Genomic DNA, 24,496 nt, shown 5'->3' on the forward strand with positions numbered 1-24,496 from the left:
GGAACAACAGTTTGAAATGAGCACATGTATTTTACAGAGAGCAGTTAACATTGAAAATATTCTGATTTGCTCTGGATTTGCATAAGAAAGCAGACAGAATGAGTAAATACAAGACATTCATATATCTAGCTCCCTCTAAGGGATTTCACCTTCAATGAACACGAGTGAATCTGCAGATGCTGGAAATAAATAAAAAACACAAAATGCTGGCAGAACTCAGCAGGCCAGACAGCATCTATGGGAGGAGGTAATAACGACATTTCAGGCTGAAACCCTGATGAAGGCCTGCTGAGTTCTGCCAGCATTTCGTGTTTTTTTATCACCTTCAATGAAGTTATGTTTGAAGTATGTTCAAAATTGTTATGCAGATGAATGTAAGGGTCAGTTTGTAAATCCCCAACAAATATGAGAGAGACGTGACCATTTTATCTGCTTTTCTGTTGAGAACCGAGTTAATTACTAGCCAAAGAGGCACAGGGGACTACCGAGGTTGTAAATTGGAGCTACAAAGAAGAGACTGTACACGGAGGGTTTTGACCTGAAACATCAACCATTCATTTCTCTCTACAGATGCTGCCCGGCACACTGAGTCCCTTCACCATCTTGTTTGCTGCTAATTACTAGCCATGGTAGCCAAAGAATGTCCTGCCTACTTGTAAATTATTTCAAGCCTCCAGAATAGGCAAGGTCCCTTTCAGATAAAGTCAGAGAATGTTGGAGGTACTCAGCGGGTCAGGCAGCAAAAGAGATAATGTTTCAGGTCAATGACAGTTCACCCTGACAACTTCCCTTTCTTTCTTCTACCTTTTGGGAACTTGCTATACCCCTTCAACCTCCATTGCTCCAAGAGCAGCAATTGTAACTTCTGTAACCCAAGTTTAAAGTGAAAAGCCCTCATTGTAGAATTGGAGTCATACAGCACAGAAACAGGACCTTCAGCTCATGCCAACCATGATGCCCCATTAAAGTTCGTCCCACTTGCATGCACTTGGTCCATGACCTCCTAACCTAAACCTTTCCAATTCATGTATCTGTCCAACTGTCTTAAAAAGTTATTCTTGCACCTGTCCCAACCACTTCCTCTGGCAGTTAATTCCACATGATCATCAGCCTTTATGTTAAAAAAAAGTTGCCCCTCAAGTTCCTCTCAAGTCGTTCACCTTAAACTTGTGCCCCAACTATGGGAAAATGACAAGACATTCACCCTGTCTATACTCCTCAAGCTTTAATACACCTCTATAAGATCACCTTTCAGTCTCCTATGCTCTAAGGAATAAAGTTCTAGTCTGTCCAAGCTCTCTGTACAGCTTAGGTCTGTCTTCAAGCTCTGACAGCTTCATTGTAATTCTTATCTGCACTCTTTCCAGTTTAATAACACCTTTCCTATAGCAGAGTGACTAAAACTAATATTCACAAAATGCTGGTGGAACGCAGCAGGCTAGGCAGCATCTATAGGAAGAAGTACAGTCAACGTTTCGGTAGAGACCCTTCGTCAGGACTAACTGAAAAAAGAGACAGCAAGAGATTTGAAAGTGGGAGGGGGAGGGGGAGACCGGAAATGATAGGAGAAGATAGGAGGGGGGAGGGATAATATTCAATGTGTGGCCTCACTGTGTCCTGTACCACCTCTCACCCTTTGTACTTGATGCCTTGACTTATGAAGGCCAGCATGCCAACCCCATCCATCAGTGATTGAACTTCGACCATGAGACCAAAAGGCAGAGGAACAGAATGAGGCCATACTCCACCATTCTATTATGGCTGATTTATTTTTCCTCTGAACTCCATTCTCCTGCCTTCATTCCATCCTGTTTGAAGCCCTTACTAATCAAGAACCAGTCAACCTCCACTTTAAAAATACCCAACGATTTGGCCTCTACGGCCGTCTATAACAGTAAATTCCACATCTTTGCCACCCCCTGGCTAAAGGAATTCCTCATCTCTGTTCCAAAGCGGCGTCCTTCTATTCTGAGGCTCTGCCCTCTCTTTCTAGCTCCCACATTATAGGAAACCTCCTCTTCACATCCACTCTATCTTGGCCAGAGGTCCCAAATTTCTTTGGGCTCCTGCCCCATTAGCTGCCAGACTACATACCCAGCATCCTCCTCTCCTTTCCGGCTGTTACATAAAAACTATAAAGAATTTTGATTTACAATGCGTAGTGAAAAATAGGAACTCCCTCCACACTCGATTCAGTTTTTAGACAATGGGGTTTGAATGGTCTTAAGTGCATTAAGGATTTGTACAATGATAATATATTTGATAGCTTTGATAACCTTTGCAGTAAATATGGCCTACTGCATAATCATTTTTTAAAATATCTGCAGATTCGCCACTTTATCAAGGAAAAATTTCCCTCTTTTCCTGATCTACCACCTGCTATGTTGTGGGAAAAACTCACTCTTAGCTTTAATGATAAAGGGCTGATCTCTGTTCTATACTTTCAGCTGATGTCTTTGGAAGTTCAAGATTTAAACAAAACTAAGACTAGGTGGGAGGATAACCTTGGTATGGATCTGGCTGAGGAATATTGGGCAAAAGCATTGAATAAGGTTCATTGTCATCCTGTGCTAGACTGGGGCTCATACAATTTAAAGTTTTACACAGGGTACATTTAAGTAAAGCCAGCTTGCTGACATATATCCCGGGACAGACGCTGGCTGTGACAGGTGTTCCTTCTCTCTGGTTGGTTTAGTGCATGCATTTTGGTCTTGCCCTCAGCTTGATGGCTATTGGGCAGTACTGGATTTTAAAATTATCAGTGAGGTTTTGGGGGTGACACTGAGACCTTGCCCGCTTATAGCTGTAATTGGTGTGGCGGATGATGCTTTGGGTTTAAAAGCAAACCAGTCAGATATCGTTGCAGTAGGAGAATCTTACTGGTCTGGAAATCTGCCACTCCCCCATCTGCTGCCGCTTGGTTAGAGGATGTAATGTTTTTTCTGAAATTAGAAAAGATTAAATTCACTTTGAGGAGGTCTGTGAAAAAGTTTTACTCGAAATCGGGACCTTTCTTGTCATATTTTGGGAGTCTTAAGGTACTACCTACTAGTTGAGGGCATCTGATTGTACTTGGGAAGTTGCCTCTCTTTTAACACGCATATGGTTTACCTCATGGGGTGGTTGATGAATTGTAATATGAGTATATTCTGGATCATCTGACATGTTGTGGATGTGTGTGGGCCTTCATCTTGAAGTAGTGTGGGGGTATGGCTGTGAAATGTCTGTACTTGTATTTGTAAATTGTTCTATTGTAAATACATTAGCTGCCATGGTATGATCAGGGACGGAGGGTGAGGGGAGGTTTGTTTAGGGGTAAGATATAAAAGCAAAATGGAGGAAAATGCAATGTATTATGCATTCTGTATTTTATCATTCCTTCAATAATTTTTTTTTAAACTTCACACAAAAAAAGAAAAATAGGAACTGCAAATTCAAAGCAATGACAAATAATTGTGAAAAATAATTAAATCTTTTAAAGCTACAAATAAAATTGCTTCTTTATTTAATTACAGTAAAAATAATTTTCATCAACAATTTTAGAGTGTACATTAGTAGTACAAATGTTCATTACTTCATTGCTTTTTCACCTTTCAGTGAGATGGGTGGGCTTGGTGCAGTGATATCAGCTTCTCAACTCAGGAGGAGTCTCAGATCCCCACGTTCAGTAATTTGCAGTCTGTTTCATTGCCTTGAAAGAAGTCGGGCGACTCCACTGAAATCGCACTCCATAAATAAGATGTTGGAAAGGCAATAAGGAACACTTTGACCTTTTCCACAATGCAGGATAGTGATCAGAGATTTCTTTCTGCAACCAAAAGTCTTGCTATGATTTTTTAAACCCCAGCTTCAACTCAAAGTCATTTTGTAACGGGATCAGTTCTTCCTCCATCCTGCCTGATCAGGAATGGATTTATTACCCAATCTGGAATTTGGATCGAGAGAAGATCCTGAAATCTCTTTGACTTTTCTTTATGCAGCTCACCCAGGTGGACACAGTATACTTGAAGATCATCATCTGGTATTCTTACTTTCAACTTAGAGAGGCTCAGAAATTGGAAAAGGTCACAACCCCAATGTTGCACTTAAACAGGGTTAACTTGAACAGAAATGTGGAGATGATTGCTTGACTTCGATGAGATTCACATAACTTCCTTGCAACTGAAGATTCATTTCATTGAACTTTGTGAATAATTCGCAGTGTCATGCCTAATATTCTTGAATTGATTAATGAATGAAGCATTCCAGTCTTCAAATAATTTTATCACAGTTTCAAAAAGCACATAAAGCATCTTAGGCAGTTTCCTTTCGAGAACCATTTGACAGCAAGCCTTCAAACAAAACTCTCGAGATAGTCAAGGATTGAGAGCTTGGGACTTGATTTTATTTACCATTGTGATAACAGCATTTAATGACTTGTGCAGCTGATCATTTAGGTTTTTTGCGAAAACATGTTGTCTATGAATTACACAGTGAATGGTAAATACATTAGGTACAGCTTTTTTCAAGAAATTAACAACTCCACAATGGTGTCCTGCACAAGCAAGAATTCTGGTGAGTCATTGTGTGGTTAGAGTTTGGGAATCATATTACCTTGCAGTAGTGAACAACAATAATGTGCGGGCTGGCCCCAGAAATAACACAATCCTTCTGAGCAACACACACAAAATGCTGGAGGAACTTAGCAGGCCAGGCAGCATCTATGGAAAAAGGTAAACAGTCTACGTTTCGGTCTGAGAACCTTCAGCAGGAAGGAGGGTCTCACGAAGAAGGGTCTTGGCCCGAAACATTGACTGTTTACTCTTATCCATAGATACTGCCTGGCCTGCTGAGTTCCTCCAGTATTTTGTCCTGACGAAGGGTCTCGGCCCGAAACGTCGACAGCGCTTCTCCCTATAGATGCTGCCTGGCCTGCTGTGTTCCAGCAGCATTTTGTGTGTGTTGCTTGAATTTCCAGCATCTGCAGATTTCCTCGTGTCTGCAGACGGTCTCTGTAACTGGGCACTATAAAAATGTTTATTCTCACAGCAACCCTCCAGGAGAATCCAAGCGAATCTCATTCTCCTGACATGATAGTTTATACTTCACACAAAGATAACAATAAACAATTAACTACAGTTTTAATTGCTATAATCACCTACTTTAACATTTTGAATGTAGTCAGGTAAATTTGCCGAATGACTTTATTTACAACAGTAAAACATCCCAACAAGCAGTTTCTTTGAATATTCAGTACTGGTATCTGTTCCAATACCCTGATGGGGAAAAGACTCCAGATACCAAAATATAGCATTTTGTTACGTGTTGAAGGATGGCTCCATGAATCTTTAACTAACTAGGAGGCTACCTAACAAAAAACAGATCTGTCCTGAACTGTGCATTAACTTGCAAGGATACACCTTTAACGATATGCTAAAAGCAGTAACATTAATCTATTATCATCTTTTATGTCGTTTCAAAGGGACAGAATCAGAATATTCCACACCCAATGATTGGATTCACCAGCCACAAAACATCTGTTGGAAGTTAACTTTTGTGCGGGTTTTATTTCCTGTAGACTGGTTCTCATTTTAGTTGCTATCCATAATTTTATAGATTATAGAACAGCACAATACAGGAACAGGCCCTTCAGCCCACAATTTTGTGCCAAACCTATTAAATTAGTAATCAACTGACTAACTAATATCTTCTGCCTGCACAATGTCCATTTCCTCCATTCGTATTTCTATCTACAATGTTTGTAAATGTCTCTTAGAAGCTCCCAGTACATAGGTCTCTACCACCCCACCAGGAAATACATCCAGGCAACCACTGATCCCTGTGTTAAAAAATCTTGCCCCCACATCTCCTTTGAAATGACCCCTTCTAACATTAAGTGCATGTCCTCTGGTATTAGACATTCCAACCCCAGGAAAAGGATACTATCTGTCTACTCTATCTATGTCTCTCATTATCTTATGAACCTCCATCAGATCTCCCCTCAGCATCCACTGCTCCAGAGAAAACAACCCAAGGTTGTCCAACCACAAATAAGTGTCCTGCTGAAGGGTCTTGGCCCAAAACGTCGACTGTACAGTACTTTTTTTTTCCATAAATGCTGCCTGGCCTGCTGAGTTCTCCAGCATTTTGTGTGCGTTGCCAAGCTTGTCCAATCTCTCGTTACAGCACATATGCCCTCTAATCCAGGCAGTATTCTGGCAAACCTCTTCTACACCCTCTCCAAACCCTCGACATCCTTCCAATAAAGAGGCAATCAGGACTGTATGCAATACTCCAGATGCGAGCCTAACTAGAGTTTTATAAATTTGTAGCACAACGTCCTGATTTTTGAACTCAATGCCTCGGCTAACAAAGGCAAGCATACTATAGCCATCTTAACCACCCTATCAATCTGTGTAGCCACTTACAGGGAGCAATGAACATAGACCCCAAGATCCCTTTGCTCATCAACACTGGTATGTCTTGCCCTCTACAATGTACTGTCTCTTTACGTTTGACCTACCAAAGTGCAACACTTCACATTCGGCTGGGTAAAACAAAGTGCAACACTTCACATTCGGCTGGGTAAAACAAAGTGCAACACTTCACATCTTAGCTGGCCAATAGTGTAGTGGCATCTGTACTGGACTTTGGGGCAAGTGGTCTCCGGTTTGAACCGTGCTTTCCATCCATGCTAGGTTAAGCTAGCAACTCAGCCTCGTTAGAAAGATCAGACAACAATGCGAAAGAAACAACAAGGTTGCCACCCAATGTGCCGCATGGCACGGGAAGGAACAACAGAAACTCCCACCCATTCCTCCACTCACATCTGCAACTGATCTACATCCTGCTGTATTCTTTGCCAGCCTTTTACACTATCCATAACTCCACCAGTCTTCATATCATTTGCAAAATTACCAATACACTCATCTACGTTTTCATCCAGGTCATTTACGTATACACAGTACATCACAAACAGCAGAGATCCTGAGTACAGATCCACGCAGAACACCGCTAATCACAGACCTGCAGCTAGAATGAGCCCTTCAACCACTATCTTCAATGGCCAATTCAAAGTAAATTTATTATCAAAGTACATATGTGTCACCATATACAACCCCGAGATTCATTTCTTCACTATAGATCCCATGCACCTTTATCTTCTAGGTGAGCCTCCCTTGAGTGTCCTAGTCAAGTGCCTTGCTAAAATCCACGTAGACACCATCCACAGTTCTGCTTTCATCAATCACCCTCATCACCTCAACAAAAGACTCAATCAAATTAGTAAGACAAGACTTGCCCCACTTAAAGCCTCAAAGCCGTGGTGGCTCTCCCCAATTCGGCCATCGTCTTCCAAATGCTCATAAATCTTATCCCAAATAATTCGCTCCAGTAACTTCGATACCACTGACATGGGACTGAGCTTTCCATGGTTTCCAGGATTATCCCTGGTTCCCTTCTTGAATAATGGAATATTAGCCTCTCACCAGTCCTCCAGGTCCTCACCTGTAGTTAGAGAGGACACAAAGATATTGGTCAGGAGCCCACAATCTCTTCTCTTCCTTCTCTCAGTAACCTGGGGTACATCCCATCAGGCCCTGGAGACTGATCTGTGTTAATGCTCTTTAAGAAACTCAACACTGCTTACTCCTTTAACTCCAGAATGATCTCTAACATTATCCCCAAATCATCACTCATGCACCTACCCTTTGTTACCCTGAAGAACTTCCCTTTCGTTATTTGGAAGACAAAAGAGTAACTTCAGTAGTGATCATTTTTTTCCCAAAGGTTCAAAGGTCAAATTTAATGTCAGAGAAATGTATACAATATACATCCTGATACGCTTTTTCTTTGCAAAACATCCACGAAAACAGAGAAGTGCCCCAGAGAATGAATGACAGTTAAACGTGAAAACCCCAAAGTAGCCCACAACTCCCCCCCCCCCATGCATAAGCGGCAGCAAGCAACAATCTTCTCTCCCCCCACCGGCAAAAATATACGCGCATCGGTACCATCACCGAGCTGAAGTGTGTGCTAAGCAAATCAAAGACACAGACCAAAGTTACCCCGGTTTCGCATTTCAACCGAAATTTGACAACCCACAGGTTCTCTCTCTCCCCGGCAAGGGAGAGGGAGGTGTCGCCCATTTTCACAGCGAGCAGGAGACATAACAACAACCCGCTGGTTTACGATGTTAAAAGTCAATTTGAACACAATGGATTCTGTTGTATTCCATCCCCCAAGGATGTCCTCTCTTTCCAACAATATCATCCCTCATCAGTACTGCCTCTTAAACTTTCTTTTCACTTTCCCCTTTTCTGTCCCAAGAATTTTGCTTTATATATTTATAATCATGCTCAACTCTATCACATGAATTTAATCACCTGTGAGAAAGTATTTACAAAGCACGTAAGCAAAATGATTTTGTACCATGATGTCTTATTTTACACTGAACCAAGTACTGTAAATAATTTTGCAAGTGATTATCATTTCTTTATATAAAGTTCAAATTAAAAGGTACTCACATCACATATTGCCTGTGACTCCTAGCTGCTTCTCTCTCTCGAAAAGAATGAAACTTTCCAAAAACATTATGAAGTACATGATCCAACCTGTGTTGAAATGATCTGCATACGAAAGCTCATTGTTCAGAATCATACCACTGCATCTTGGGAGGTTATCCACAAGTATCTGCAGTGTCTCAGGATTTGCAGGTATTGGTCTTATTGGGAATTTCATTCAGCTAGGAGTACGGTAGGTCCCTTAAGAATAGTAACCTGAAGGTTTCCCTTTCCAACACCTTCTGATGTCAAGAGACACCTTGACAGGAATCCCTGGTGTCCAGCAGTTGTAATTTAATTAAACAAGCTTAAAGGCCAATCAAAAACTTTCGCTTCATGAAAACCATAATGTTTAATTAACTCATTAAACACGGTCAAATAAAGTCTGGAACATATGCCATTTAGGAAGAAGTTTTAATACAGTATCATAAATAAATATTTTATTGACACACAAAATGCTGGAGAAACTCAACAGGTCAGGCAGCACTTCCTTTTTACAATATTTTTATTCAGAAAAAAAAGATTTACAGAGTGCAACACATAGATACATCTCACCATAACTTGTGTACATTCATATATTGTAATAAAATTGATCAAAATGTTATAGCATAACACAAAGGTATACCACTCTGTAATCAAAAATTTAAAGATATGTCATACATCATAAAATAAATTTTTTATATATATAAAAAGTCAACCCCCTACCAACTACCAAAGAAAAAAGCTGATGGATGACAATGGATAATTAGAAAAAAAAACATATTCGCTTAAGAAGAGAAGATAAAAATATACATAAAAGTCTGTGCACTGTTAAACTTTATAAATTGGAAAAGTAATTTAGGAAAGGTCCCCAAATATCATAAAAAGATTGTTTCGAATTTAAGATTGAGCAGGGGATCTTTTCTAAATTTAAATACGACATAATATCACGTAGCCATTGAAGATGTGTAGGAGGGGTAGACTCCTTCCATTTAAGCAAGATTGCTCTTCTTGCTAAAAGAGAGGTAAAAACTAAAACCTGTAGGTTAGGAGTATTTAAAGTTATATCTTCATTTGCAATAATACCAAACAAGGCAGTAAGGGGATTTGGGTCAAATTGGACCCTAAAAAGTTAAGAGAAGGTATGAAATACTTCCCGCCAAAACTTTTCAATTGTAGGGCAAAATCAAAACATATGAATTAAAGAGGCATCAGCAGAGTTGCATTTATTACAAAGTGGAGAAACATTCGGGTAAAAACTGGAGAGCTTCTGTTTAGAAATCTAAGCTCTATGAACCACTTTAAATTGTAGAAGAGAATGACGAGCACAGGCAGCACTTAATGGAAATAAATAAAGTCAACACTTCTGGCCAAGGCCCTCCATGAGTCCCGATGAAGGTCTCAGACCGTAATGTTATTCATTTCCATAGATGCTGCCTGACTTGCCAAGTACCACCAGCATTTTGTGTGCGTTAATCTGCAGAATCTCTTATATTTAGTATTATCTATGCTAAATATAATGTTTAATATCTAATATCTTTAGTATCTAATATATCTTCATGTGAAGTAATTGCAAATTAGTTTGATTTAGGACAGTTTGTTTCATAACTATTAACCTAGGTTCAAGACTCAGTTGGACCTCATTGACACAATAGTGCAGCAGGTGGTGTTGATGTCACACAATTTCAGCAGCTCTGGCTAAGTGGAGTTTACACGTTCTTCCCCTTACTATGTGGGGCATTGCTGGAGTGCTCTGCTTTCCTCCCACAGCCCAAAGATAGGTAAAATGGTTACTGCAATTTACACCTTCAAAGTAAATATATTATCAAAGTATGTAAACACTCAGTGGCCACTTTATAGGTACACCTGCTCATTAATGCAAATATTGAAACAGCCAATCATGTGGCAGTAACTTAATGCATAAAATTATTCAGACATAGTCAAGAGGTTCAGTTCTTGTTCAGACCAAACATCAGAATGGGGCAGATAATTCCCGTTTAGATTAAGGGTGCATCCCTCCCTTTTTTTTTCTTTTGCATTTAAATCCCTTACTTCCAGCTTCTTTCAGTTAAGATCTATGGTTTTTTTTGACGTGTAAACATATAGTTTAGATAGTAGGCAATATACCTTCTTATTATAAATACAGCTCTGCGGTGATATAGTTCTGATTAACTTTTTTATATATTGTAAGGTTGGCTTGGAGTTGGGTAGTGGGAGGGTGGGGTGGTAACTAACTTTACATGATTCTACTATGGGTGTTTTGCTTAACTGTTATGAATTGTACTTTGATATGTTTGTTTCACACTGTATAAACCTTTTTAATTGCTTTTTTTGTTTTGTTGTAAAAACTCATTTAAAAAAATGGGGCAGAAATGTGACCTAAAATTTTTTGACTGTGGAATGGTTGTTGGGGGCAGTTTGAGCATCTCAGAAAATGCTGATCCTCTGGGACTTCCTCACACAACAGTCTCTAGAGCGGACAGAGAATTGTGTGTGAATCCAGTGAGTGGCAGTTCTGTGGGTGGAACTGTGGCCTTGTAAGTGAGAGAGGTCAGGGGAGAATGGCCAGATTGGTTCAAGCTGTCAGGAAGGTGACAGTGACTTAGATAACCAGGTGTTACTACACTAGTGTGCAGAAGAGCATCTCTGAATGCACAACATGTTGAATCTTGTATGGGCTACAGCAGCAGAGTACCACGTATGTACACTCACGGGCACTTTATTAGGTACAGGAGCAGTATATTACCATATACACCCTATCCTTGTTATATGCGGAGGATACGTTCCTCGTAGTCGACACATAATGTGAATAATTATTTAAATGGAGAAAATAGGGATGCGTTCCAAAGGGCTTCCTGAATATGTTTTATCTGTAATTTATTCACATTTTCATACCAATACGACACAAAAGTAGTACCACAAGGCAAAATTCGTATTATATTTCATCAGTTTAAGGTAATATTCAACGTAATAAATCATAGAAAGTTAACATACGGTGTACAGTACTCACCAACAGTGGGAGGTGCATTCGCTCTGAGAGATGAGTTGTCGGGATCATATCGAGCACAGCAAGGGGTGAAGGAAGACTCACAGAACTGCCGGCAGCAGGAGATGACACCGGTTTGAAGAAAATGGTGAGGGTTGTTTGCTTGGCAGCATTTTGTTTTTCAGCATAAGTTTGCTTGTAGGGAAGAAGGGTTGACGGCAGGGACCAAGTGAAATGCTGGCTCCGTTCTAAACTTGGGTCCATGTCCATCGCCATTTGTGCCAAGTGTTCCGACTTCCACCATTCCCTCACCATTGGTAAACTCCCGGGATTTTCAAAATCATCTGTTACTTGCAGCATTCGAGAGATGGTTCGCCATAAAAAAAAATAGGCCTTGAATATGGATCACACCTTGGTTGAGTGGTTGAATCAGCGATGTTGTGTTAGGTGGCAGGAAACATACTGTTATGTTAGGATGAATGCTGTCCAAATGTTTAGGATGGGCTGGCGCATTGTCAAGCAACAAAAGAACTTTAAAGGCAAGAAACACACACAAAAAGCTGGTGGAACGCAGCAGGCCAGGCAGCATCTATAGGGAGCAGCACTGTCGACGTTTCAGGCCGAGACCCTTCGTCAGGGTAAGATTCTGTTCCCAGCAGTAGCGTCCCAGAGCTGTGTTACCTTTACCTGATGCTGTGCTGTTTATAATTTCCAACTTTTTGTCAAGTGTGGAAGTGGTTCTCTGCCACTCGGCTGACGGCCCAAGACATGGCATTGGACGCTTAGGAGGCAAAGTTAAATATTTCAAGCACAAAGTCACTGCACCATAGGTAAAACCAACAAAAGTTTAAGAGCGCAAGGTTGCACATCCACACCTTGCCAAAACCAATGTGAGACTGTGAGGCCCGCGCACCTGATTTGTATTGGCGGGAAAGCAGTGCTCCGTGCATAACTGAGCTTTGGACGCATATATGGAGACGTTGGTAGAAATCGGTTCTTCGCATAACTGTGAATCGGCATTGTCTGAAGACGCATATAACGAGGATGGGGTGTACTACCTTGAGATTTATTTTCTTGCAGGCATTTATGGGAAAAATATAATGAGAAGTATAAACAGAGAAAGATTAACAAACAAATGATGTGCAAAAGAAGACAAATTGTGTAAAAATGAGAACATGAGTTGTAAGGAGTCTTTGACAGATGAGTCACAGAATCAGTTCAGAATAGTGGTGATTGAAGTTATTCACGCTGGTTCGGGAGCCTGATGGTTGTAGGGTAATAACTGTTTGTGAACCTGGTAGCACGGTGACCCAAGGCTTCTGGACTCCTGCGTGTTGGTGGTGGGTGTAGGTGGATGACAGAAGAATCTGGAAGGAGTTTATGGGTAGGTGAGAGACAATGAGCTGGGAGGTGTGGGATTGTTCTGAGAACCATCACAGCATCAACAACATTAGCTTGGCAATCATTACAACCACTAAATGCAACCCAATTATTTAGAGGGGCAAATTCAACTAAAACACTGGGCCACTCAAAGATAATTTTACAGGAAAGTTTAATATGATGTATTCAATATTAAAAGTCTTCCTCAAAGCCTAGATTTTTTCCCTAGTATAGTATACTTATTTTCCATTTTGTGTTTGATTTTCTATTTGTAAAACAGGCTCACAGATATACTGAAAAAAGACTTTTTTTGTGTTGGTTCAGTTTACTGACTCAAAGTCCAGCTGAAAGACAGCAGATTTGCATGCTGGCGGAGTAACCTGTTGGAACTTGCTGGGTAATACTGGCACTTGCACGACTAATTGTTGGAATTCTTTGCAAAACTACCACCAAGAATGGAATTCCTATGCAAAGATGGAAGTGAAATTTTTGCTGATCACAGTCTGATGGCGCTTTCTTATGCTCTGGATTTTGGACTCCTCACAGACTCCACAGAACACAAACTTTAGCAATTGGCCAGCAGTTATGCTGAATCAACAGAGTGAGTTCATTCAAATGAATGAAGAGAAAAACGATAACCAAAAGTAATTTACAATTTTTGAATTATTTTTTCTTCTAAACATTAAAAGTTAAAATTGAAATATTTTGCAACTTTAAAAAATACTTCTGCAACTTTAAAGGCGGCAATGGGAAACCACTTCTGTAGAAAAATTTGCCAAGAACAATCATGGTCATGAGACCATAATCACCCACATTGTATGACACAGCAGTTAATGATGATGCTTTTATCTACTAAAAGCTAGATTGATGCAAATCAAATGCTGAATTAATTTCACTGGAATTACTGGGATTTGATGTTAACAATCACCATTTTTTTTTATTGGCCCTACACGTGAAGGGGACTCTGTGGCAATACTACAATCCCTGTCATTAATCCATTTCCAAGTCAATTATTACACTGATACGTGAATTTATCACTATTTCAGCATTGCTCTTTGTGCAGCCTCTTCTACGTCGGTGAGATCCTACACAGCCTCTTCTACATCAGTTGAACACCTTCACTTAATCGGCCACAAAAGGCGGGATTTCCTGATGGCCACCCATTTCAATTTGACTTCCCTTTCCGACATACTGATCCACAGTCTCCTCTACTGCCACAAAGACACACTTAGGTTGTAGGAGCAAACATCTCATATTCCATATGGGTAGCCTCCTAGCTGATGGCGTGAACTTCGATTTCTCCAACTTCCAGTAATTTCTCCCCCTCCCGCTCTGCTCTTTTCCATTTCCCAGTCTAGTTTCACCCTCACCTTTTCTCTTCTCCTCACCTGTCCCATCACCTCTCTCTGGTGCCCTTCCTCCTTTCGTGGGCCACTGTCCTCTTCTATCAGATTATTTTTTACTCAGCCCTTTACCTCTTGAGGTAAAAGGCTTAGCTTCTTACATCTGGCACCCAGCTTCTTACTGGGAAGAGTGGGGGTATCCCACTCCTCCAACCATCCACCTTCCCCCTCAACTGGTTTCATCTATCACCCGCCAGCTTGTACTCTGTCCTCCCACCCCCCCCCCACCCTTCTCCTGGCTTCTTTCATCTTTCTTTCCAGCCACAATAAAGGGTCTCGGCTCAAAACATCAAAAGTTTATTCCTCTCCACAGATAGTGCTTAACCTGCTGAGCTTCTCCAGCACTTTACGTGTACTGCACAAGATTTCCAGAAACTCTTGTGTTTACTATTCCATCATTTTCCCCCACTTGGGAGATCACTGAGCCAATGGGCAATCTGCACTGGTCGTGCCACTGACACCCATATTCACAAATAAAACAACTTAAGTGGCCAAATCCAACAGTTTGTTATTGTATTTCATTCCCAAAAGAAAGGAGAAGCTGGAGATTAGGCAGCAACTGCGGCAAGAGAAACAACACTACTGTTTCAGTTGATGACTTACATCAACGTCTCTTGTAGAGGTAGGGCGAATCTATGGTTTTTATTATTTGTTTGTAAATGTAGCAGTTGCTGGCAAGATATGCATCAATTGCCCATGAATTGTAACAGCAAACAGTGAACATTGGTTGTTTCTATTTCAGATTTCTAGCTTTTGCAGGCTTTTGATCTCAAATCCCCTGCTATGTGCAGATAACATCAGCCAATTGTTAAAGACTGTAGCATGAGCCACTGGGCTAACTGCAATGATTCTTGTCTCTGCGTCTCACTATCATTCAGATTCTTATTTTCTGCTCTTTGCTTAGGAATCAAATATGATAGATCAAAGTCTCCAAGTATGAGATTTCCTAACTAGATGGTTGTGGATTTGACCATGAAACATTTTTAAATTGGGGGGAGGGAAATCAATGGCATTACTCCAAGTTGTGCACTTCTCAGCTGAAGGATTACCGGTATGCAATCATATTAACTTTCAACACTTAATACTGAGCATTAAAAATGTTAAGTGTATAAAATAGACATTAACATTGTTGTGGCATGTTATTTTACTGCTACTATGTACACTAAAATGGTACTCTACAGTAAATTCTAGCCAAGCCTGTAATTGCTTACATTAGCTGTACATAGGTCCAAGAATAAGTCTTTCAGTTCTGGTGTCAACTTACTGAACTTGGCGGTTCCTTCAGAGACCTCGAATTTTACATGAAGAGCCTTGTTTTGCTTGCTGTTTGCAATGGGACACACAAAGAGCTGTAATATTCCAAAGACAACGAGAGCAAAGAATAATTCTATTGAAATGGAAGTCAGAAAGGCGAGTAAAGAAAAATAAAGCATAAAGACATAAATTGCTAAAATGCAAAACTTTGAACTTTAGAACAGAGATAAAGAGCCTTTATGCAGAGGAGCTGGAAGAACTCAGCAGCTTCTGTGGAGGGAAATGGCCAGGCAGCTGCCTGACCCATGGTGTTCCTCCAGCTCCAGACTTCCAGCATCTGCAGTCTCCCCTGTCTTGAATAAAGAATCTTTACTGACTTGAGGTTGGGAACAAATACTATTACAGAAAGTGACAAATTTCATCAGAGATTAAAAACAAATATATACAGATCTCACCATTTGAGTACGTAGCATTTTATGTTATCCTTCTGAAATGTGGAACAGAATTCTCACAAATCGAATGCAAGAGTTTCCATCAAGTGAAAATCCCATAACAATTTTATAAATAAATAAATAGATTTATTAAATAGGACAGTACAGAGATATTTGGTTTAGATTTCCAATTTTTGCAGGTTTGTCAAGCATGTTTCTCTCTGCCAAACAGTAATTTGCTTGGCCCACTGCACATAAAATAACCACCATCTCTTCTCCATGGTCCTTCTTTTCTGGAATCCAGGGAATTTTTTTCCCCTCTAGGTATGCTAACAATTTGACCTAGAATTTCATGAATATCTGTATCTACTTTTCTATCTGGCAACCCACTCCAGCTCATTGCCATCCATTGCATAAAATTAATCTTGTCACTTTTATTGATCATCTTACACTTTAATATTAACTCTTCAGGCTGTGGAGAATGTTTTTTTCTTTATTTCCTCCATTTATATCTTTCTTGAATTTAAACCACTGCTGCAGATTTTTTTTCTCAAAAATATGCTTTATTCAATATAATGTAGTTATACAATGCAGGCCATTGCTCTGTAGCAAGCATATCATTACATTAATTTAGAATTGTTACACTATATTAATATAACATTTTAATTTAGTCCCTGCAGAGATTTGCTTGAGACATTACTACATGTGGACCAGTTTCTCAGCGTCTAGTGCTCGAACTCTATATCGTGGCTTTTCCCTGAAGAAGTATTACAGTGATTGCACCAAACTTCAGTCTGTCCCTCTGCAGAGAGTCCTGTACTTTGGAATGTGCCACTCTACGACATTTCATTGTGGACAATTCCTTGCACTGGCAGAGAAACAAGTTCCGTGGAGACCAAAATGTGTCTTCTCCCTGGCGATGGTCTTGCAGCAGAGACTGATACTATGTCTCTGGGAACAACTCGAGCACTGAGTCCCGTGTTTTGCAGCAGCTCAGGAGGAAACACAACAGAGACTTGCATTCTTTTCCAGACCTCCTTCGCAAACGTACAGTCTAGTAGATCTCATCCTGACTGCAGCCACCCTGAATGCCGTGTGCAGCAGGATGTAGGACCTGACTCCTCTTCAACCGGGCAAGGTCTTGGTCCTTTAGTTAAGAGCTCTGGTAATGAGATACTCTGCCTTATCACCTTAGAAAATGTTCAAGAAACCATTTAACAGGATCCACCGTCACTTTCTTCTGCAGGGCTTTAAGAACATTTCAAGCAGACCACTCTCTGTTTGACTCGTGGTCAAAGATGCTTTACTACAGAAACTTTTCTACAAGGGTCAGGTAGTACAACTTAATGCAGCCATAAGTCCTGGCCCATCTTTTTGCAACATTGAGGTCAGATAAGACTTCAGCATTTGGTGTTTAGAGCTACTTCTGTACAGCTTGCTGCAGCCACACACTGATAAGCTTTCCTCTCCTGAGAAATTACTGAAATATCATGTCCCTATAGTGCAGGACCATGCTTAAGATACAGGATACGGGCATGGAATATCCCATATTGTGTTCCCTCACCCATGGCCCTGGGGTAACCGGCACAATGAATATGTGTGGCTATTAAAAAATTTCTAGTTCTATGATACTATTTGGTAAAGTCCACAAATGCTTCATTAATCTGATGTTTATCTTCCTTGTTCTTGCATCTGTTCTATCTCTCTTTTTCCTAGCGAAGTGCATCAATCTTTATTAAAAATATAGAATGCAGATTTCGCTGCAGTGCATTTTGACTGCCCATTCCACTAGCCTGTGTCTTATTAGTTTTTTGGCCCACAGACACAATAATTACATTCCTTAAAGAGTTAACTGAAGCCTGCACAATCCGTTACAATAAAATATTTCATACTATGCATACACAATCACTAATCAATGCATTTCCTTTAAAAAGGCTATTTATTAGTCCTTGTATAAATATATTTGTAATGACACACGACATACAAAAATTACCCATATCTCTCACATACATTTCTACACATAATGCCAGAAGTATTGGCATTGAGAATTTATTCAAAAACATATACGCGGCAGCACACGAAATGCCTGCTAATTACTGCTACTGAGACATCTATTCTTTGTTGGGAAGCTCGAGATAAGCCAGACCTAAATACACAATTGTCATAATTGCCAATCCATTTGAATTGTAGTCGCACAATCCAAGAGATGTAAATTACATAATGTCAGTTCTTCCTCCCCTTCACACTGAGATAGAACACTTAACAAACAGCAGGCCAATCAGAAATCTCAAGGTTCATCTGTCTAATGTTGGTAGATTCAAGGATACAGTCTGGGTGAAATGGTGAAAATGTCACAGCTTCCTATCCAGAGACTAGTTATGCAATCCCTTAACAAGGGAAAAATACAATAAATTTGTATGATATTTTTCGTGTTCAAAGTGTTTCATATCCAGTTAATTCTTTACACTGTGCTTTCATTGTTGTGGAGACAAACATGGCAGCCGAATCGTTTACCACAACGCCTTACAGGCAAATGGAGTTCTCTGAGGTAAGTAGTCAGTTAAATATTCAGTGACATCAGCTTTTTCCTAATTTTTTTTTACAATATTTGCCTTCTCCCAATTGCTCACGCATTGAGTGGCTAGCTAAATCATTTTGGAGGTCAGACATATCAAAAGGCTGGGGAGGCTTTAGAGGGGGCTGCAGAGATTTAGCAGGAAGCTGCCTGGAATAGGGAGAATGTCTTATGAGGTAAAGATGAAGCGAGCTAGGACTTTTCTCTTTGGAGCAAAGGAGGATGAGAGACTACTTGATAGAGGTGTATAAGATTATGAGAGGCATAGATAGACAACCAGCATCTTTATCCCAGGTAAAACTGACTAATATCGGAGGACATCCTTTTCAGGTGACTGGAGGAAAGTTTAGGGGATGTGTCAGAGATAGGTATTTTTACACAGATGCTTTGAATGCACCACCAGGACTAGTGGTGGAGGCTGACACATTATGACTCGTAGATGGGCACATGGATGAAAGAAAATGGAGGGTTATGGGCTGTGCAGGAGGGAAGGATGAGATCATTCTTGGAGTGGGCTAAAAGGTCAGCACAACATCACAGGCTGAAGGGCCCGTACTGTGCTGTACTCTTCTGTTGTTCTGTCCGAAGTTACATAATGGCTGGAGCAGGTAAGTGCCACGGGGTTTCTTTGCTGAAGGATGCTGGTGAGTCAGAGGTAGTTTACATCCACCTGACAGGATCGTACTCCTGCTAGCTTGATAATCAGATTGACTGAATTTAAATTCCCCATCTCCCACGGTGAGATTAGAGATTTACATTATCAAAACATTAGTGCAGATAATTAGATTTCCAATCCAGAAAGGTAACCACTACATTACCTTATCCAGTTAGCTGAGAGATGGGTGTTGGTTGGAACATTATTGGAATTCCCTGCTTTTCTCTAAATAGTGCTTTGGAATAATTTAAATCGATCTGAAGCAGACAGGATCTCAGTTTTATGTAATAATACGGAAAATGTTGGAGGTGCTTAGCAAGTCAGGCAATATCTATGGAAACAGTAAAAGTGAACATTTCAGATTAGTGACCTTGTATCAGTACCTCAAATTAATGTGTTATCTGCTGAATGTTAAAAGCAAGACAATATTGCAACTTCGTGGGTGAATTCCTTTCACAACAAAATAGTAGCTTACTGACTCTCAATCTATAAAAATATTATCAACATTGAATACTACAGGTGATCATTGAGTTATTTATGTGCAATGTATTATATATAAAAATCATTTCAGATTTGTATGAGTTCAGTTGCCATGTGAACATTTTCCTGCCACCTTCACTCATGAAGCATATTGTAAATTGAAAACTCACTTGGAATAACAATTGTCTTTCTTTCATACATTTTCAGCACTTATTAAAACCTATCCACATTATTTCTCACTGAATGTTGTCAGAAATTGACTAAATAATGCTGCAGTTGCAATTTTATGAGAAGCCAGGGAATGAGTGCATATAATTGTGGTTGCACCGTGTTGGGTTTGTGGAGCAGTTTGATGGGCTGGTGGCGGGGAAGGCAGGGCGAGGTTAGAAGAGAACAGCATTCAAATGCAAATAATATAATAAACTAACTGAGATGCTTCAAAACTCCAAGGGGGCAAATGGAACATAATCCTGTAGAAATCAAATAGTGGCAAGAAGTAACATGGTATCCGTATCTTCAATACACTTTATTGTGCGGCCTATGAAAATGGAGGTTTCCAGAAGTTCCAGTTACTTCATGGCACTTGGAGTCCCTATTTGTGGAAAAGTTAAGAAGCTGTTTTGTGCCAAAGTAGAATTCTTGCAGCACATCTTCAGAGCACTAATCTGTAATGCATACTTTTAAGAAAAGAACAACCCCCAATTTCATTATTAAGTAAAAAAACTGTGCAAGTTTTGTGTTGATAAAAAGTTCTAAGCAGATATTTTTCTGGTATAATTTCACTTATTGTAATTTGCCTAAAAACACTGGTTTCTTGATTTAGAGCTATCAGGGAAACAAATAAGAACAGTCAAGGCTAATATACACTGATTCACAGAATCGGGGCAGTGCTTCTTACCATATACAGTATAAGGAGGGTCCCAGGTACACAATATTTAATCCACACATATCGACCATCAGTGAAAAACAAACTCAGCAAGTCAAGCAGCATCTGTGGCACATCGTCACCTTTTCAGTGCACAAACACAGACTGTCCTCGCACTCACTACCTCAGATAAATACATCTTAAAATATCAGTGGATTGATTTTCCTTTGAAACCTCAGTCAAGCATATGCATCCCATAAATTTACTGAGCTCATCTAGTTAATACTGAATTTAGACATAAATTAGTACAATGAAAGGTTTGACTGTGACTTAAATCTTTTGTGCTCCTCTACTAGGACACATAGTTATCAGCTGTCAGTCACACAAATAAAAACTGGAATTAGAAATGCCTTTTTTTCCTTGATGTTTACAGAAGTGATCTTTTTGGTATTTCTTCAGTACTATTAGTTGCGAACCATTCTTTGTCCTCGTCCTCTGCCTCTGGACACTTTAAAACAGTCACTTTTTGTGGGTTTCCTGTGACGTTGAACTTTAATCCACTCACCTTCATTAGGTTTGCCTGGCCTATCATCAGTTGATTCTTGTGGACCCTTGGCATTAACATCTGAGAATTCTGGGACTGTGCTTTTATCCGTGTCAATTTGCTGTTGTACTCGCTTCTGCAAATATCTGTCAGGGCCCCATGACATAGCATGGTGAGAACGACTTGCCTGACTAACTCTCTTTTCTGACGACTGGTACCCAGAGCTATGCCCGAGAGGTGAGCTTTTGCTTCTTTCCCTACCTCGTCCCTTTACCCTGTTCCAAGTTCCATTACCAGATGTGAACACTGGGCTGCCCCCTTTTCTATCATTGTTATTTAATCTCTCTGAACTGGTTATTTTATTAAATGAGAAGCCATTGGAATCATTGTTATGGTAGCCACTGCTTTGTCTGCTAATCTGGTCTCTTTCCATATTGAAGCTGGAGTTTGCGCTGGACACATTGCTCCCTGCAGGGCTCAGATGTACAGCAGAAAGGCGACTGCATAATCCTGGTGCTGTTGATATTGGGCTAGAACTTCGCCTGGATTGAGCCATAGTAGCAGTGACATGATACCTGCTAGGGCTCTGCACTCTTCTTACAGCTGCAGCATAGGAGTCTTGTTTAGAAAATAATAAATACTGAGGTAATGTAATTGAACTGGAATTGCTATGGTTGGGAGGTAAAACTGCAGAATATTGTGGAGAGTCACTCGAGGATATGCTCTGCAACTTCAAATCATTGAACCACTGTTGACGGATATCTGAAACAGAAAAGTATTCAAAAGATTACTGATAATATAATAAATTTTAAATATCATGTTTCTGAAAAGTAAAAAATATATACATTACTAATAGTTGATTTTATCAAGCAGTCCTGTGTGTAAAGTCAGATTTGCCTTTCAGAATGATGGTGAAGAGATCAAGAGACAACTCTGCTTGTTTACGTCTTTTTTTTACCCTGCAGTCAACACTAGTTTGAGCAAAAGAACTAGACCTGGAACATATGATCAATGATTGGACTGAAAATTTTATCTGATGCAGTGAAGAATCTGCCCTTTTACTTTATTGAAAAAATATAAGTATTATATAATAATATTAAGTCCAACCATTATGCTATTATCAGTTAAAGTTTAAGGTTACACTTAAATATTATTTTTACAAAATTTTTAGAACTCTGTATTCCACATTTGGAACAAATGCATCAATGCACAGTCTGAACAAATGTACAGTTCCAGTCAATAAACACAAGTAAAAGGACTCTTTCCTGAAAACAGCAAAAGCTTTGTAGCTAAGTTTGCGGATAATATGAAGATCGGCGGATAGGTAGGTAGTGTTGAGGAAGCAGGGAGTCTGCAAAATATCATGAACAGATTAGGAGATGGGCAAAGAAGTGGCAGATAGAATACAGCGTAAGAAGCATATGGCCATGCACTTTGGTAGAAGGAATAAAGGCATAGACTATTTTCTAATCTGGGAGAAAATTCATAAATCATAGGTATAAAGAGAATGGGAGTCCTCATGCAAGATTCCCTCAAGGTTAACTTGCAGGTTGAGTCTGTGGTGAGGAAGGCAAATGCAATGTTTACATTCATTTTGACAGGACTAAAATATAAAAGCAATTCTGAAGCTTTATAAGGCACTGGTTAGACTGCACTTGTAGTATTGTGGGCCTCTTTTATAAGAAAAGATGTGCTGGCATCAGAGAGGGTCCAAAGGAGGTTCATGGTAATCATTCTGGGAATGAAAGGGTTAACCTATGAGGATCAGCCATAACGGAATGGCGGAGCTGACCCGATGGGCAAAAATTGCCTAATTCTACTCCCTTGTCTTATGGTCTAAACCTAACAAAATTTCTGGGCTGGATTGAGCTGAACGTACCACCTGAACCACCCTGTCAGTTCTATGATCCACCAACACCCCACACAGTCTTCCCAATGTGATCTGAGTTTGAAAGGCCAGTCTTACCAGCCTGAGGAACTCTGAAGTCCATGACACAATCAGGAGTAGGACCTCCAGCTACTCAATGAGTAAGCCTAACACTGAAGACTGCCCTGAAAACTCCGTTGTCGGACCAAGCATTCCTTTGGATTCGCCTAGTCCAACAGCAACAAGTGACGATTAGTTGTGTTCATATATCTCTGAATTTCAGATTTCAAAAACTATGAAGTTAAAGTGGATAATTTTAAACTTTGAAAAATGTAAAGTTAAAATTCACTATAATATATAAAAACTAGATTAATTTAATAAGATGGCTTCTTTTCTAATTCTGACCCACTGGCCTGTAAACTCTATTGAAGTTTTAAGGTCTTAGAATGTGCACAAACTGACACAGGTTCTGCGAGGAGGTATCCCCAGTATAAGTGCTGTTGAACCTCAACAAGAGTGGGCCCTGCTGGTGGATGGACTGGACCATCTGTTTCTGTCAACATGCATTTAACACCAGGAACAGCTAAGTACTGGTCTCTTCACTGTTAAAAATCATTTAGGACCACTGGCATTATTCAGCAAGTTCTAGCCCAAAATCAATTTGTCAAGTGTAGCACTGCATTTAAGACATTTGTTATATTATTAACTTCATTTTGATTTCTGCTATAAAATATTTGTTGGCAAAAGAAAGATAACACCTTTAATTAAAGTTATATCCAGTCAAGATGGCGCCTGTCTACAACGCTCCTTCGGTCGACTTCTCTTGGATAGATTATGAAACTATGTATTTCATTTCTTTTATGTCTTTTACAATTCTGGAATTGTTGGCGCCTGTGATTTGCAGCTTGGAGATCGTTTGGGTGTTTCAGCGCACTGGTCTCTCTGAGAGGAGGCAGAGGCAGCAGGTGGGAACCTCGTGGTCAGAAAGCTGTGAGTTCATTTTTAACTCCTTTTTGCTAATTAATTAAAGCTTGCATTGTTCACCAATCAAAGCACCTGAGGGAGACTGAGCTACCTAGGAGAATGCAGAAAATGAGTGCCAGCTCTCTGCCTTTTTATTGCTGGTGAGATCGCTCTGTTATGGAGAGGGAAAGGCCTGCTGCTGTGCCAGGAAACGTTCCCCAGGTTTTCTGCGTTTTGGATGTGGACCTGGACTATAGACTTCTGTACTTTGATAATAAATGAACCTTTGAACCTTAAAATGATCTATGTCTACAATATTGACAGAAGAGATTATGCAGATGCTGGAAATCCAGAGCAACACACACAAAATGCTGGAGGAATTCAGCAGGGCAGGTAGCATCAATGGACTGGAATAAATAGAAATGTTTCGGAACAAGACCCTCCATCAGGACTGAAATAGAAGGAGGGAGAATGCAGAACTGGAAGGTCGAGGGAGTGGGAGGAGTATAAGCTGGCAGGTGATAGGCGAAACCAGGTGAAGGGGAAGGTGACTGGGCAGGGGAGGAGGAATGAA

At 40.1% G+C, this 24,496-nt stretch overlaps 2 protein-coding genes across 4 annotated transcripts in view; both read right to left on the minus strand.

Annotated features, from left to right (window-relative positions):
- Positions 1–15,640, minus strand: part of cdca7a (cell division cycle associated 7a) — a 51,909-nt gene extending 36,269 nt beyond the window's left edge. Inside the window, exons 1-2 of the mRNA XM_073047204.1 lie at positions 15,553–15,640; positions 11,530–12,286 (exon numbers count right to left, since the gene is read on the minus strand). The gene's annotated coding sequence lies outside the window, so the exon portion shown is untranslated. The remainder of the gene's footprint in view (positions 1–11,529; positions 12,287–15,552) is intronic.
- Positions 15,641–16,490: 850 nt separating this feature from the next.
- LOC140728463 (mitogen-activated protein kinase kinase kinase 20-like) overlaps positions 16,491–24,496 on the minus strand; it is a 124,654-nt gene continuing 116,648 nt past the window's right edge. For 2 of the 3 annotated variants that reach the window (XM_073047218.1, XM_073047219.1), the window contains exon 20: positions 16,491–21,854. In XM_073047218.1, the coding sequence (XP_072903319.1) occupies positions 21,013–21,854 (842 nt within the window). In that variant the 3' untranslated portion in view covers positions 16,491–21,012. The remainder of the gene's footprint in view (positions 21,855–24,496) is intronic. The other variant, XM_073047217.1, reaches the window with a different exon arrangement.

The sequence above is a fragment of the Hemitrygon akajei genome, chromosome 5 (genome assembly GCF_048418815.1).
Source record: "Hemitrygon akajei chromosome 5, sHemAka1.3, whole genome shotgun sequence".
In the NCBI taxonomy this organism is placed as follows: domain Eukaryota; kingdom Metazoa; phylum Chordata; class Chondrichthyes; order Myliobatiformes; family Dasyatidae; genus Hemitrygon; species Hemitrygon akajei.